The 15,460-nt window shown below is 38.4% G+C and overlaps 1 protein-coding gene across 1 annotated transcript; it reads right to left on the bottom strand.

The window, feature by feature from the left end:
- Positions 1-2,700: 2,700 nt before the first annotated feature.
- Positions 2,701-14,129, bottom strand: tmem38a (transmembrane protein 38A). The gene is made up of 6 exons (XM_042483894.2): positions 13,873-14,129; positions 8,467-8,623; positions 7,751-7,935; positions 5,655-5,742; positions 4,890-5,007; positions 2,701-3,371 (listed from the first exon to the last, which is right to left on the bottom strand). Exons 1-6 carry the CDS (start codon positions 13,994-13,996, stop codon positions 3,174-3,176), a joined length of 870 nt encoding a protein of 289 aa, XP_042339828.1. The 5' UTR covers positions 13,997-14,129; the 3' UTR covers positions 2,701-3,173.
- Between the last annotated feature and the right edge of the window lie 1,331 nt (positions 14,130-15,460).

Here is a 15,460-nt window from a genome sequence, read left to right as displayed (position 1 = left end):
ATCTGATGTCTGAATTTACTGAATTTTCTGCTTGTAGAAGTAAACATTTAGTATTTTTTTTCATCGTTATCATCTTCATACCTCAAGGAGAATTTATGCCTCCATTCACACTGCGTTCCACACTGAACAAGATAATCCTTTGTAGATCAGTTTTAAATATTTTTTTATTATTTATTTTATTAATGATTAATAAACCACTAATTATTTGGTTAAATGTGTTACCAATTTACTTACTACACACTGTAAACTTTATGTTTGACTTGTGGCATTACACAGTAACCATGGTTGTCACAAGTCAAGCGACAGTGACATATCATCAGTTGCCACTAAAAAAATGACTTTACAGAATGTTTATAAATCTATTATGTTTCCCTTTAATAAACTTCTGACATCTTATTGAATAAAAAATAAACTCAGGTTTCAGATCCAGTCCAGATTTTATGAGATACAGGCTCATGATTACAAATGCATTTGAATTTGTGTGTGTGTGTGTGTGTGTGTGTGTGTGTGTGTGTGTGTGTGTGTGTGTGTGTGTGTGTGTGTAATGTGATCAGCAGATGTTGGTTACATTCCTTGCAGTCAAGGTTTTGAGGTTTTTGGTCCAGATCTCTTTGATAAGCTCTTCATTCTCTGCCCGTTCCCAGCTGCTTGCTCACTGCCTTGCCCAAAGGAGCAGAGAAGTCTCACTCAGGGCCTTCGCTGGAAAAACAAACCCAGCAGCTCATTACTGTCATCATGCAAGAGGCCTCAATGCTTTACTCTGAAGTGGAAAAAAGTAGACATCTCTGAGATCTTTCCTCTGGTCTTTAAACTGTTATCAGCAGGGAATTAATGTTTGTAGGAATATTGTAAATTGTCTTATGTGTTTAATCAAAAAATAGACTATTAATGAATTTTCATCTCTGCTTGACAGAAGCAGCAACAGACAATGTAAATATTCGGGGCTCAGCCCAAACCAAAGGGGATCCGGGGCATGCTCGACTGGGGAGAATTTTTTTCCATTTGTAGCTATTTTTCAAGCCATTTGAGATCATAGTATGCCCAAACTCTGTACATAATTTGTATAAAAAACAGATAGCTACCTAATTAAAAATCACTGTAGATCCATTGAGTCTACATCCAATTTTTTATTTCATGTTCTCCAACTGTTGTCTTCATTCTCAAACCATATCACTACAAATGTTGATAATAACTAAATTTCACGTTACTATTTCAAAGTTACATAACATGGGTAAGGTAGGAATTTGAAAAAATCAGAACCCAAACATAATTAATAGTAGAGAAACAATGGAACTTTTGCTCCATTATTTGTTGGTCCAGTCAGATAGACTAAAGAGAAAAGGCACAAAGTTGGTGGCATATTTCAAAGACCTAAAAGAGTTTTTAAGAAAACATTCAGGGCTGGTGCCCCAGGTGCCACTCCTCACTCCACCACTGCTGCTTGGGGCCACATTAGCCACTTCTAGCATCATGTCCAACTAAACTGCTGGTGGTTGAGTTTTGCATCATGGGTAATGTAGGTATCATACAAGGTAGAAGAATATTTTGAATAAAACAGATGATATCTTTGGGTCTAATGCATCTTTAGTTTTTTCTAACTGTCCTTTATGAGTCCGACAATTCTGCAGGAGTGCAATGCTAAATCAGTTTTGTGAAACACCAAATGTGAGCAATGCAAAACTAGTTTTTGTAATTTTATCCTTTGTTTTACATATTTTTGATGTGGTATGCATTGATGGTTGATGCTACAAATGTAACTAACAAATGCAGCGAACAGATCTTTTACTTCCCTGGTCTTCTCTGCTGCTGCGAGGAATGTCGAGGTCAAAGGTCGAGTGTAACAACCTCCTGCAAAGTTCATTAGTGATGTTTTATTGCCTGTGCTACAAGAGGTTTGCCAGTGAGGCGGGGAGCATCCAGGCTTCTCATGATGTGACCCCTGGTCGACCTCAGACCTTTCCTGTCACCTCCCAACAGCCTCAGTTACATAACAGAGTTTATGAAGACAAACGTACTCCTGACTGCCAACTGACTCCTGGACCAGCGTTAGTCTTAAACATATGTTAAATGGAGGACTTATTTTTACAGCTAAGAATAACTGCAATGCAATAAATACTCTACTAGAGTGATAGAAAGTGTTCCCAACTCCAAAATAATTTAGGAGAGCTCTAGAGTGAGAGTTGTATATCCCAGTTAGAGTCACGAGCAGATGGCTGCGTTACAGCACATACAAAGTGTCGAACTTTGCAACAATGAGATATTTTGGAAATGCTAAATGACAAGTTATCAAAAACATACATGCTCTGCGCAGAGCACCACACACCAGGAAAAAGTTTACTTCATGGATTCAGTTTAAAGATTTATCTGAGTCTGAAATTTGGTGAATTTGAAAGACCCAATAAATGTAATTTTGTTCAAGTACTTACTGTATGTAAGTTTTAAGGTACTTGAGTTTTAAAATGACATGCTACTTTATACTTTTACTGCACTACATTTATCTGACAATTGAATGTATTTGTTATTTTGTAGATTATTTTTCACAAAATATTTGATAATTTTTTTTAAAAAAAAGACACAAACTCCTCTCACCAAGTTGTTTTAGTCTGATGAACTCAGAACTCAGTTATTTATTATTTCTGAATAGGGGATCTAGATGCACATGCCAATAAGACAATGGGATTAAAAACAACAGAGATGCCATGTTTCTCTAGATTTTATTGAAAGACAGGAAGTTGTCTTCATTTAAATGTAAAAAGCAGCAATGTTCTTTCACACAATGCTTTATTCACATTTGAATTTCTGATTGACAGTCAGATTAATTTGTATTTTCCATTTCTTTCTGAACTGAAATAAGTTTTGGTGGACTTCACTGACACTCGGTAACACAGCTACTGATATGTAAGAGAGGCCTAGACGTGGATCACCACACGTGTTGAGCACAGATGTTCACAAACACATAAATAAATAGGTTTCAAATGTCCAGGTCAGGTTGAGGTGTGAAACGTTTGCCGTGTTATTTACAGAGTCCTCGTTCTGTGTAAAATGCAGAAAAGCACCATTTTGCTCTTATAGAAAGGGTCTCATTTGGTTGAACATCAAACTGCCCCTTTCCCTAGAAAGGAATGGGAGGTCCCATCATGTGGCGGCCACGATGCAGTTTTCAGCTCGACGTCCTACTCGGCTTTCTTGGCCTTCCTCTTGCGGGCGCCTTCGCTCAGCTCCTCCTTGGTTTTGAGAGGTGAAGATGGGACGGCAGCATGATGGTGGTCTTCCTCGGATCCGCCCAGAGGGGAGCCAAACAGCAGATGGCAAACCCAGGACTCAATGAGGGCGAAGGGGGAGCCATGAGAGTGTCGGGCGGTCATCACCACCTGAAGGAGGATGGTGTCAGAGGAGATCAGGCTGAATTGTGATAATTAACGGGGCATTTCACAGATTTTACACATCAAGATCAGTTTATTCTTCATGGGGAGTTCCACTCAGCCTGTAAAAATGGTTGAATAATGTCTTCTGTTATAAGAACTTTGTCAAGTCTGTGTTATAAACTGAGCACATGGAGTTTGCAGACAGGAAATTGTAGGATTTAGCATTTATAGATTTTGTTTGTACCATGGATGAATAATTAAATGGTGACCTGCAGAGTTATCTTGTTGACAGACACAATTATGTTTATGTGCACAGTTGCTCACCAAAATGCTTTTGCAAGTAACTAAATGTTTTTAGTGACAATAAAAGTGTTTTTACGGTTGTTATTCTGTAATCTCATTCATGCTTTTTGTACCTTTTGGGGCCATTTTGCTCTAGGTATTTTTCATGGATGAAGCTATAGCATGGATGTATAAAGAGAACTGGATACAGCATTGGAGACAGGGGATATTCCTATGAAAGTTGCTCAGTGGCACACGAAGCCAAAAATGTTCAACTATTGTACATAAAATTCTCCCAGATGATTGGCACTGTTTCTGCACTGTGTGGCTCATAGAGACGCATAGAGGCGCACTGAAAACTCTACTTCCAGTTTAGTGCTCTACCAGTGTGAATGGGGATAAATTGATTCAATTGTGCTGTTCTTTTGACTTATTAAATGTTAGCTGACTAAATGGGTTAAATTCTGATAGCAATACAAATCATTTAGTGGGGGTTTGTGGTGCGAAAATAAACTGACCACTGATTTACAGATATTGCTTTCACAGTAAGTCTGTGGTTAAAAGTCCATTTGGGCCCAACTGCATCACGTGACGGGATTGGAAAGTGGAATTCCTCTGTTTGACGCTGACATTTTTAATCCCGCCTACAAAGCTCTCATTGGTCGACTGTTTCTCCAACTGCCAGAGACAGATGTCTACTTCTACAAAACAAATCCTTTATAAATAAATGAATAAATCAGAGATTAGTACAGCGATTCAGAGTCTGCATTCAGGCTAGAGTAGAAAATAACACATAAACAAAACAGGGAGCTGCTCATCAAAACATTCAAACTACATAAATAGTCCAATAATAGTCAAAAGGTCCACAGCGCACCTTTAATGAAAGAAGCACAAAAAAATACACATAATATGCTCTAAAGACTAAATTTAACAAAACTATAAATACAGAGTGGCAACACTAAGAAGAAAAAAGTGCAGGCTACATAAATATTTATCCCAAAAGTTCAATTTCATTTCATTATTTTTAACTAAATTAAACCAATGTTTTTCCTTTCCTAAACTGAGCTTCGAGTTACTCTATACATTGTACACACAAGAAAAAGTTGTGTTCTCCTTTCTCCCCCAGTCAAACTGAAGACTGACTGATCCTTTAGTAAGCAACGCCTTTTAAACATTCAGGCTTAAAATAAATCATAAAAGCAACACTGTCATCCTCACTCCACACAGCAGCCATGATCATACCTTGCTTGTGGCCATGAAGAGGGTGAAGATGAGGATGAGCATGCTCTTGGACACTGGCAGCCAGTGAGCCTCCTGCAGGGTGAAGAGGATGGCTCCGTACAGACTGGCTTTGGTCGGGCTGCAGACACAAACGAAAAAAATGTTAGTAACATCTGACTGCAGCAGGAGCAACACAACAATGAGAAGAAGATTAGATTAGATGTAAGAGATAAAGAGACAAAAAAATGCACTTTATAGTTATGAGGCACAGTTGTTTGCTACTTTTCCAATGTCCTTTTTATGATTCAAAGTTTGAAAATCTATAATTCTATGATTATTTTGGGGGTTTTCTGTAATTTAAAGTTTGTGTGTTGAGTTCAGTGTTTTCACTGAAGCTTGAGTGTCCCTCTGTAGGTTGAATAAATTCTATTAGGACTATCAAACTCTGCCAACAAAGTTTAAGAAACACTGATGTGAGGACACAGCTATTCTTTTCGGGGATCAGAGACATTGTGTAAATCAGTTGCATTAGTCTTCCAAAATGCATTTTTTTATATTACCACTGGAGGGTACTAAAGTCAAAAATCTTCAAATTCTACAAAAGGTGACTTCAACAAACCTGCAGTGTTTCTCATCAAGTCTGGCAGTGTTTTGTGTCCAATTTTACATAATAACTTTTAAGTTCTAGTTTGTCTCTGATTTTTGGTTGGAAACACCTGTGTGCTCAAGGAGGCAGTGATGAGTTCACGTTCCCATCAGCAGCAGCAGCACAACTCTCAGACTTACAATGACATGTTGAGGATCTCGTTGGTCTCGGGCCTCCACAGACCACGCAGCAGCTGCTCAAAATTGGAAATGAGAGCCACTCCAGACCCTGCAAAGATAAAAATAGATAGTGGAAAAAAATGAGGACAAACAAGTCTGTCTCGTGTAACTGCTTCGGCTTTCCTCCCCCATTCTCATCATAGGCGCCTGCAGGGCCTCACTATTGTAGCAGAGACCAGACCAGCATGCCCTTTATATATGTTTCTATGGACATGTCTCGACTATTGAATAGTTAAAAAATAGAAGTCCGCACACCGGGGAGCTCCCTTTAAAGGATTTTATCCTGCAAAAATAAGTGGCGTTTCAGACCTCCTCGACTACTGAATAGTCTCACAGGGAAAAATTACAGCAAACGTGGTTTAGGGTGCAAGAAAGACATTAGAGGTCAATTATAGAGTTTTCAGTACTGGACATAAAGATCAAGCCTGACAGTTTTTCATCAGTTTGTTTCTTAATCACGAATCACTGAGAACTCCTGGATTCAAACACTGGACTTGTTCAACATTGTTCATAGAAACCTTTTTGGCATTTTCTTTCTCTCCGCTTTTTTTTTTATTTCAACAAATAGGTATTAGAATCAGCTTTATTGGCCAAGTATGTGTTCACATATAAGAAATTTGACTCCAGTTTTAAGTTAAATGAAGCTGAACTCACTCTAACTTTATACCCAATATAAATTTTAAAAAATAATAACGCACACAAACGGTTCTACTGAGGTGCTGATCAGTGGCAGAAGACCTGAGAGTAGGAAACAAATGTCGCATGCTCTGGCTTCGCATGTTTTTTTATTTTTCTTAAGCTGACATTACAGCCAAGATCAACACTCAGTCATCATCAATCTTTATACCTAACATTTTTATTATTTTTAAATGGAGCTAACATAACTCTGAGTGATCGGTCATTCTTCGATTACCCGTGCAACCTGGTTTCTTAGAGTGATCAGCTTACTTACATGCATGTATTCATAGATTGTGAATGAACGTCACATGTGCACACTGGCATGCACATGTGTCATTCACTCATGTTTAAATGTGGTGGCTAACTGTGCGCAGCTGTCAACACAGAAAGCTGCTGCCAGAGCTGCAGGCTCACCAAGAAGCATCAAATACTTTCCTCTAAAGCTGAAATGTCAATGAATCAATCAGTGAATTGACAGAAAAACAATCAAAAATAACAATCTAGATCACTGATCAATTGTTTAAGTCATTTTTTAAGCAAAAATGCGAAACACTACCCAGTTCCAACTTCTAAATGGTAAAGATTTGGTGCTTTACTTTATCTTATGTGACAGCAAATTGAATATCTTTGGGTTCCGGAGAGTTTGTCAGACAGAGCAAGATATATGAAACCATCACCTTGAACTTACGGCAATCGTGATTAGCTGTTTTCACAATGTCTACCATTTCACACTGCTGCCCTCTGAAAGACTCTACAAGTCCCTGAAACGGGCATTTCCAGATTAAAGAATAACAACTAATTGGAATATCCTGCATATGTGCAATATGTATATTATGCTTATTCTGCTTTAATACTCTCTAATTTTATACTTAATTGTTTTTATACATATGTATATTGTCTTAAATGTGTCTGCTTGTCTGTGAAGTTCCATATACTGAATGTACCACTGGAGGCACAATTAATTGCACAGCTATGCAATGACAGTAAGGCATTTAATTGAATTTTATAGTCAAACTGATTAATCGACTAACTGAGAAAATATTCAGCACATTAATCAATGTCGATAGTTGCAGGCCTCCTTGCTTCAAGGTAAATACTAACTTTGTATAAGAGGAGACTTGATTTGTGAATAGGCTCCTTTTTCGCAGTAAAGTTGCTAAATGTCTTCAAAGAGTTGGTAAATCTGCATACATCAGAGAGTAACAGTTTCCACCACTCTTGCTCAGGAACTATGTTGTTTGTGGTCATAATAAATCTCTTTCTTATCTCTCATTCAGTTATGGAGTAAAACAACAAATTTTATTGTGAAGTTCATAACACCACCACACATTTACAGCAGCGAATGACTGCAAATAGCTGTGAAATCATACGACACTGACCTTTGACATATCCAACGATGACCATGATGAAGAAGCCATGGTGGTAGGCGTGGTGGGCGTGGTGAACACCTGCGGCGATCTTACGGGTGCGGACAACTTCCTTCAGGGCGACCAACACCAGCTTAACAGGCAGGAAAGCCACACATTTATAGAAGAGGTTCAGTGGGCAGTAAAAGATGAGGTACCTGAGAGAAACAGTGGAGAACAACACATTAGAGAGAAGTGTGCATCTACTGCCAGCTCACCTAGCATCATTGAGCTAGCTAACATAAAGCTCAGGCAAGGAGGACGCAACTAATCTTTGCATCTCTCGCTGTCACGAGCATGAGCCTCTCGCCATGAGTAGATGCACGCTTCCTTCTGCGTCGTGATACAGCTGGCAGATATAATGGGTCTACAGAAGAAAGGACATAGTTCCTACATGAAATTGCTCACAACAAATTCTGTGGGTTATCTTCAGTAACTGGGTCAAGATCTCTTTTCAAATGTATTGTTTGGCGCTTTGAGCACCAAAAGTCGAGTGCCATTTGGTTCCATTATATTGGAGAGAAGGCAGACATCTCTGCGGCTGATATTTCCAACACTCTGCAACTTACACCAAAACCATCTAGATGGAGGGAACTTTTTCTTATTCTTTTTTATTTTGGAACGAACTGTCTCTTTAAAGCAGCATCTCTTCCCCTGTTTGGGTAACGTCGTTCTGAGGACTTTCTCACCAGACAGCTGAGGCCAGCAGGATGTGGCTGTTGTGTTGAAAATAGTCGATGGGGCTGCTTCCAAGCATGATGTCTGCCAGGATGTAACTACCAAAGCAGTAGAGCATGGCACAGAGCCAGGAGGCCACGGGACTCCTGCGAGAAACCTCCACCGAGCCTGCAACACAGAGGAGGAGCTGTTAGGGACTGTCCCGAACACACGGCATGGAAATAAAAATATCACAGCATGTCCACCAGAGGGATTTTCAGTGTGCGTTAGATTAGGAGTGACCGTGAAGTTGGTGTTATATGCAGTCAACGTTTCATGTCCAAAGCTTAAAATGTTTTTGTTTATATAATAAATATCAGATGTCTTCCAGTCAGCATTACACACTGCCAGTTTGGAGCTTCTTCCATGATTACAGCTTCTGAATAATATCATGAAAAATGGACATTTTTTTCCTGCCCTAAGAAGTTTCAGTGTGTCACTCGAATGATTAAAGGCTTTTTAGTTATAAATTCACATCAGTTACTTAGTTTATTAATGTATATGTGTGGAATTAATTAGAGTTAAACAATTCAAACACAGGAAAAGAAATAGAAAAAATGTTTGCTAAAAGGCTGCATCAAAAACAGACTGATAACATTGCATGACACAAATTAACTTCAAACTTGTTATTTTTATTCTTTGAAAATGTTTTTAATAAAGTTACTAATCAGAGAATTCTACAATTTTCCAAAATTCTCCTTTATTGTCATCATGTTTTCCAAATGTATCAATTAAAAATAATTGAGATTAACCACTGCAAAAACTGTGTAACTACTACAGACTCCTTCGGGCCTGCTAAATCCTAATGGTCCAAATGCTGTTTTAGAAGCTTTTCCGTAAATAAAAGTCTGTGGCAACCTTTGTTCTTTCTGGGAATTACCAGGGTCAGATTTTAAAAAAAGCATCCTAAATGTTAATTTCAAAAACTTTCTGTTGATTCGTTCAGAGCAGAACTGTTAGCGATGACCTTTAAGAGCCATTATCAGTGGATCCCTTGTGTGTCTCTGTGCTATATCTTTGCTCACGCCCAGTCCACCACTTCAAGTCACACCCTGATAATCCGCCTTTTTATCATAACCAAATATTGACTCAGGACGTCTACAGTCATTTAGGGGTTGACATTTCACTAACTTAAAAGATGAGTGAGTCTGTAAAGTTTACAGACTTGAGCAGAACATACACATTTTTAAAATGTATTAAACTAATTGTATGCTTTCTATAAGATTTTTCTGTATTCTTTGTGTCTATGTGACCAATACACAAATGAGGCGCTGACTTATTATATGTCAAGCATTTATAGAATGTGAATATACATCGTACCATAACGTGTACCAGTCAAACAGGTGTACAAACTGGTTTAGTGAAGAAACTTGTGCTCTTAAGATTGCTAAGCAAATGTTATAACTCAAAACTGTAAGTTCTCTACAGCATGCTCTTTCAACTGCTCAGCAGCATATTTCTCTGACCTAACCAATGGCAATGAACACTTGTCCTTGACTTCGTCTTTGACACTGCAGTCAAACGAACTTAAAAGCAGCCGTCCGTTGCTTTTTTCTGTCATGACATCAGACTGCCTGACTCTATTGAGACCTTTGAATCCAAACCTGAAACTCAACTTTTCGCCATAACTTTTACTTTACTTGTTCTTTGACTACTTTAAGCCTTGTAGCTGTTACCATTATCTCTCCTGTTTGTCCTGCAGACAAAAACATTGTAAAATCTCTGAAAAACACTGAATCTCCCTGTTTGCAGTCACACAACCACGTGAGCATCCAAGCTGCTCATCTTCCTCTCTGCTCTTTCTATGCATGTTTTCCTTCTCTCTCTCCCTCTCTGTGTTTCCTTTCTCCTATCCGTGTGAATGATGTGCTTCAGTTTTGTCTGTTTCTACAGTCTCTCCTCTGTCCAGGTTACATGGTGGAGAGGAGGTTGTGTGTCTCAGGCTCTAACTGTTTGGAGACACCTAGAAGCTGCATTCATCTAGCTCAGTTTTCATCATATATTTACAATCTATATGTGATTTTATCATCCTGATTGTTTATATTATAATTTTACTATGTTGATCTGTTCTTTACACGCAATATCTGTCTCTCCTAAGTTGGTCTTCCTAAGGGTTCTTCAATTTTTCCCCTGTTAAAGGGCTCTTTTGAATCCAAGGTAAATGGACAGAAAGGTGTTGTATCGGAAGTAAATGTATGATTTGCAATATTGGGTTATATAAATTAAATTGACTTTACTTGGACATGGAAATTGCTTGTACATGATTTGCTGCAAAGTATCCATTACAAGTTTATATCAGCACACTTCAATTATAGCTCCAGTTTGACCACATTTTTAAATCAGTATGCAAGGTATGATAAACTGCAGCTAACTTCAGTAAACATGTTAACGCTTTGTGCTGTTTCAATTAAGTCTCACCAGAGAAGCAAACATAACAATGAATATAACAAATGAATCTACAGTAACGAGGCCTAAAGCTGTCAAAGCAAAGTGCTTTGCGTAAATTAGAAATACTTAGCAGTGCTTGAATAAATGTACTTAAACGTACTTTCTATCAGGTGTCCTTACATACAAAAACAATTCAGAGGATGAAACGCCATAAAGCAGATTTTCACTTGTTTAATTCCTATAGCGCTGTATGGAAAGTAAGAAATGATTTCAAGACTTTATCTAAGTTTCCATGTGGGTTTAGACTTCACGGTGTTACGACGCCGTTAGAGACATTCAGTAAATGGAGATGTGATCAGAGCGCGGCTGCTTCACCGCACAAATCTCCAACAACAGGTGGGTGAGGGTGTCGTGGTGCGACTGGCGCTCAGTTTGAGAGCAATCTGATCCTGAGAAATGCCACCCTATAAATATATTCTGCTCAACTGCTCTTCCTGCCTTGCAACTGTTAGGCCTGTCTTAACCTTTGACCCCTCCCCATGGAAACACACACACACTTGTTTCTACTCTCCCCACACATGTCGACCCCCAAAACTCATTCATATGCTCCTCTGACATGTGGTGTGAATGAGGACTCTCCACTCTGACACATGTAGGACACATGAAGAGGACGAACGTATACAGTTACAGTCATGAAGTCAGCTTTGGTGGCCACATGTTACACTTAGCCTGAGTCTGATTAAATAACAGATTTTTTTCTTTCCATTTAATGCAAAATGCAAAATGAGCCCACCCCCTTTATCTTAAGTACCATGAGAGATGTCAGTGCCAGCATAGTGTCAGATCTGCTTTTTGACACCCTTAAAACTTTACAGACATTAAATTTATGTTGTGTATGTTATGTTATGTTATGTTATGTTATGTTATGTTATGTTATGTTATGTTATGTTATGTTATGTTATGTATATATATGTACAACTTTAGGCATGTGTTCAATCAAATTAGCAAGCACGGTTGTGACTGATGAAAAAGTACTCCACTGATTTCGCACTGCACTTTTTTAACATTGCCAGACGCAGACGATTGAAAAGTTTCTTTTATTGACAAAACCTAGTGCTTGCATTACCCACAATGCACCTCAACCTAGAGTTTGATGTGAGATTCAGGTGTGTTATGCTAGTAGCAGCTAATAGCCTCAAGCAGAGATGAGAAGCAAGCTCCACAGGTCTAGTAAGCTCAGTACCCCACACCACCAGATTTTTTACATTTTCAGACTTGTTTCATTCAACGCTGACTCAGTAAAATCACAGGCGTAGGTGTCATTTCAACATTGGAGGGGACACATATGAAACAGGTTTTTTTTGGGGGGGGTCCCTTGCCAGAATTGTTTTTAACAAGAAACACTTGATCTCCAGCATGATTTTTAATTATCCTGATTCATAGTATGCACCATGCCTTTCTGCCTTTCTGCATCATTTCATGGTATAGATGTTAAATTTTGTACACATACAAGTCTTCCGCTACTTTTTTGTTTTTATTGGGATGGACAAATGCACATCCCCATCCCCATTACCCCAAAATCTATGCTTGAGGCAGGTCTGTCTGGAGGCACAGTACAGGAACAAGTTCCCCTTCTGAGAATGATGCTGTAAATTAGAGGAAATTTATGAAATAGTTCATTTCAAAGGGACAATTCATTCATTTTCTACTCAGTTCATTTCACCCTCATAGTTACAACTAGCAATGACTAACAAATGAATGTACAAAGATATAAATATTGCTGATGGATTTGTAGCAAAAAAAATATTCATTTTATATCAATTAACTTTCTCCATATGTATCATGCAGTATAAATGTTTAAATTGTGAGAGTTCAACAGTTTCATCTAACAAATCGCTTCTACATTTTCATCTCTGAAAGTGACGGGAGCATCATTGTTGAGGAAAATGTGGGAGATAAGGATATAATATAGCTACAAAACGAGCGTGAAATATGTTTTTCAAGCTGTTTGGTAAGATTTAATGGACAATTTGGCTTTTTTGAAGCTGTATTAATGCTTTCCTTGAGGTTGAGATGTATTTGGACTTCCAGTTATCGTCACTGAGATCAAAATGAGCCAACGGGACAAACTTTTTCTTAAGCGTGAGGGAAATTAGTTTTTTAAGAGCTTGACATTCCCGAGAACATTTTGGTCATTCTGAGCTCTAAGCTCAACATGTTATTTCATGTTTAACATTCAACTGTAGTCTTAAAGTGTGCAGCAGAGGGGCTTCAGAGGCCCACTGACACTGTCTATTTCAGGATCTTCTATTTATTGCCTAAGTCTTTGGTATGCACAGGCCTTTCTCTCAGGTTTCATCCTCCTCGGGCTCTGTTGCTCAAAGGAGTTAAATCTTGGAAAATATCTGGCTTAACCCAAAACTGAGTGGTTTAATCTACTCCAGTGATTTCCTCCGTGTAAATGAGGTCAGACTGCTGCAGCAACAGACATGGCCTCACACCAAGCAAGCAGAGCTGAAAGTGCTCCTGCTTGAGTTTATGTAACAGGTCATGCTTTATAAGGACTGGGCACTTTACAGATAACAGCAACATGAAGTCCCTACAGGGCGATTACACTGTGGAGTAATAACACAGAAAATCTACTTTAGAATAGGTGACTTCTTATAGCAGCACATGCACATTCACTTTCTTAAAAATCTCATCTCAGAAATTACATGCAATCTCTTTACTGGTTTAAATGTCATTATAAATAAATATGTTATTTTAGATATAGTTATGCTCTCTCTGTGTGTGTGTGTGTGTGTGTGTGTGTGTGTGTGTGTGTGTGTGTGTGTTTAAATAAATACACAGGTCTGGTGAGTGTGTAGCATGTGCACCTGCCAAAACAACAAGCACAATAGCTTTTTACATAATCACAGTTATCATATAATGAAAAAACCCTTAATCTGAGTAAAAGTAAAAGCAAATAGAAAAGTGTAAAACACACTGACCTGGCTCATACTTGAGGTAGAGGATGGACACGATGTAATACGCGAGATCAAACACAGGAAACATTCCGATTTTGGAGAAAACTTGGGCAAATTCGCCCAAATTCAGAACTGAAAGCACTTCCATGTTGCCTGTGTGATCACCACTGAGTCCCCGTTTTGTTTTTATTCCAACTGCGCAGTCTGGCTCGTGCAGCCCCCCCAAACCCGGTCCACCGACTCTCCACCAAACCCCCCGGTCTCTACAGTGAAAGCAGTGACACTCAAGCCCTCCTATTAATACCGCTCATCTCCAACAGCCTCATCATCATCATCATCATCATCATCATCTGCGGCCAGCTGCTCCGCTTTTTAGACGACAGGTTTACATGTCAGCTGCTGGGAATGTTAAAAAAATGTCTTGTCCTCCGGTGTTCACCATCGACATAATCATTATTTAACTAAGACACAAGATTCTGGATCGGAGGTGCGATAGTAGCCTGGAAACACGACACAGCTGAAAACAAGCCTCCTGTTTTGTTTTTTTTTTATAACGGACAAAGACTTATTCAACCCGCTCTCACAAAAACATCCCACAGTCCGGATCAGATCCTGCGACGAGGCTGCAGACTCTCAGCATTTGGTGATTTCGGCTGTTTACATTCTTCAAGATGATGCAGAAATGTTCATATTAAAGGTGCGATAATCCCAAACATTAATGAATACACCGCAACTTCATTTTATGTATTTTAACATTGGTTTAGTTTATTTATTTTTTATATTTTTGCTTAAATTCTTTAGGAGAATAATAGTCAGAGCAACAACCTCCGCGACCATCAGGGGGCAACAAAGCCACAAAATTATCTCAAAAATGTCCGTTTTTTCATGGACTTACAAATGTATTGCCCTCATTTAGCTCTTTCACAAAACCACATGTATAAACATATACCCTATCTTAAAACAATATCAAACATTAAAATATGCAATGAAAAACTAACCAAAACTATCAATTAAGGCATGTGTTCATACTTATGTCTATTTTATTTTATTATTATTATTATCATTGTTATTATTATTATTAGTAGTAGTAGTTGTCATCCATCTGAGTGATATTTCCCAGCTATGCAACCTTATTTTGAAGTAATAGCCGCCAAAAGGGCTACAGCAACATATTTGTGCAAAATTCAATTAAGATTTTGCACCTATTGTCCCTTGATATTTTTGCCAATATTGCCCCAAATTAGGCAAGTTACATGCTGTCGTTTTTTAAGCAAATGTTGTGCATTTACACCAAAGTAAGTTTTTTCTAAAAAAAAATCTTTAAAATCTACTTATCTCTGCAGGTCTGAATCTCCTGTTGTTACGTTTTTTTGTCAACAGGTGGCGCACGCTAGTAATAATTGTCTTGTTATTTTCCCCTAATATAATTCTTTCAGGAGAAGAATTTCAGATGCTGTACAACTTCTACTTCATTTAACCCATTCATGCCTCTAGCCGTGGCTAAGAATTTATTCTTGTTATAATTCAAAGACACGTAATCATTTACTGGCGGAGAACGCTGGAGACACACACCTGGCTTTAACAACCTGACAGTCCTGCATCAGGGTTAAGA

This window comes from Plectropomus leopardus, chromosome 5 (genome assembly GCF_026936395.1).
Source record: "Plectropomus leopardus strain MGB_pleo_1.0 chromosome 5, ASM2693639v1, whole genome shotgun sequence".
NCBI lineage: Eukaryota > Metazoa > Chordata > Actinopteri > Perciformes > Serranidae > Plectropomus > Plectropomus leopardus.
This window is presented reverse-complemented; position numbering and strand designations above follow the sequence as displayed.

Excerpts from the sequence above, each read along its gene's own strand:
- tmem38a (XM_042483894.2), bottom strand. The coding sequence starts at position 13,996 with ATGGAAGTGCTTTCAGTTCTGAATTTGGGCGAATTTGCCCAAGTTTTC. Across the intron at positions 8,624-13,872 it reads CTACCTCAAGTATGAGCCAG|GCTCGGTGGAGGTTTCTCGC; the intron begins GTCAGTGTGTTT and ends TCTGTGTTGCAG. Across the intron at positions 5,743-7,750 it reads CATCGTTGGATATGTCAAAG|GGTCTGGAGTGGCTCTCATT; the intron begins GTCAGTGTCGTA and ends TTATCTTTGCAG.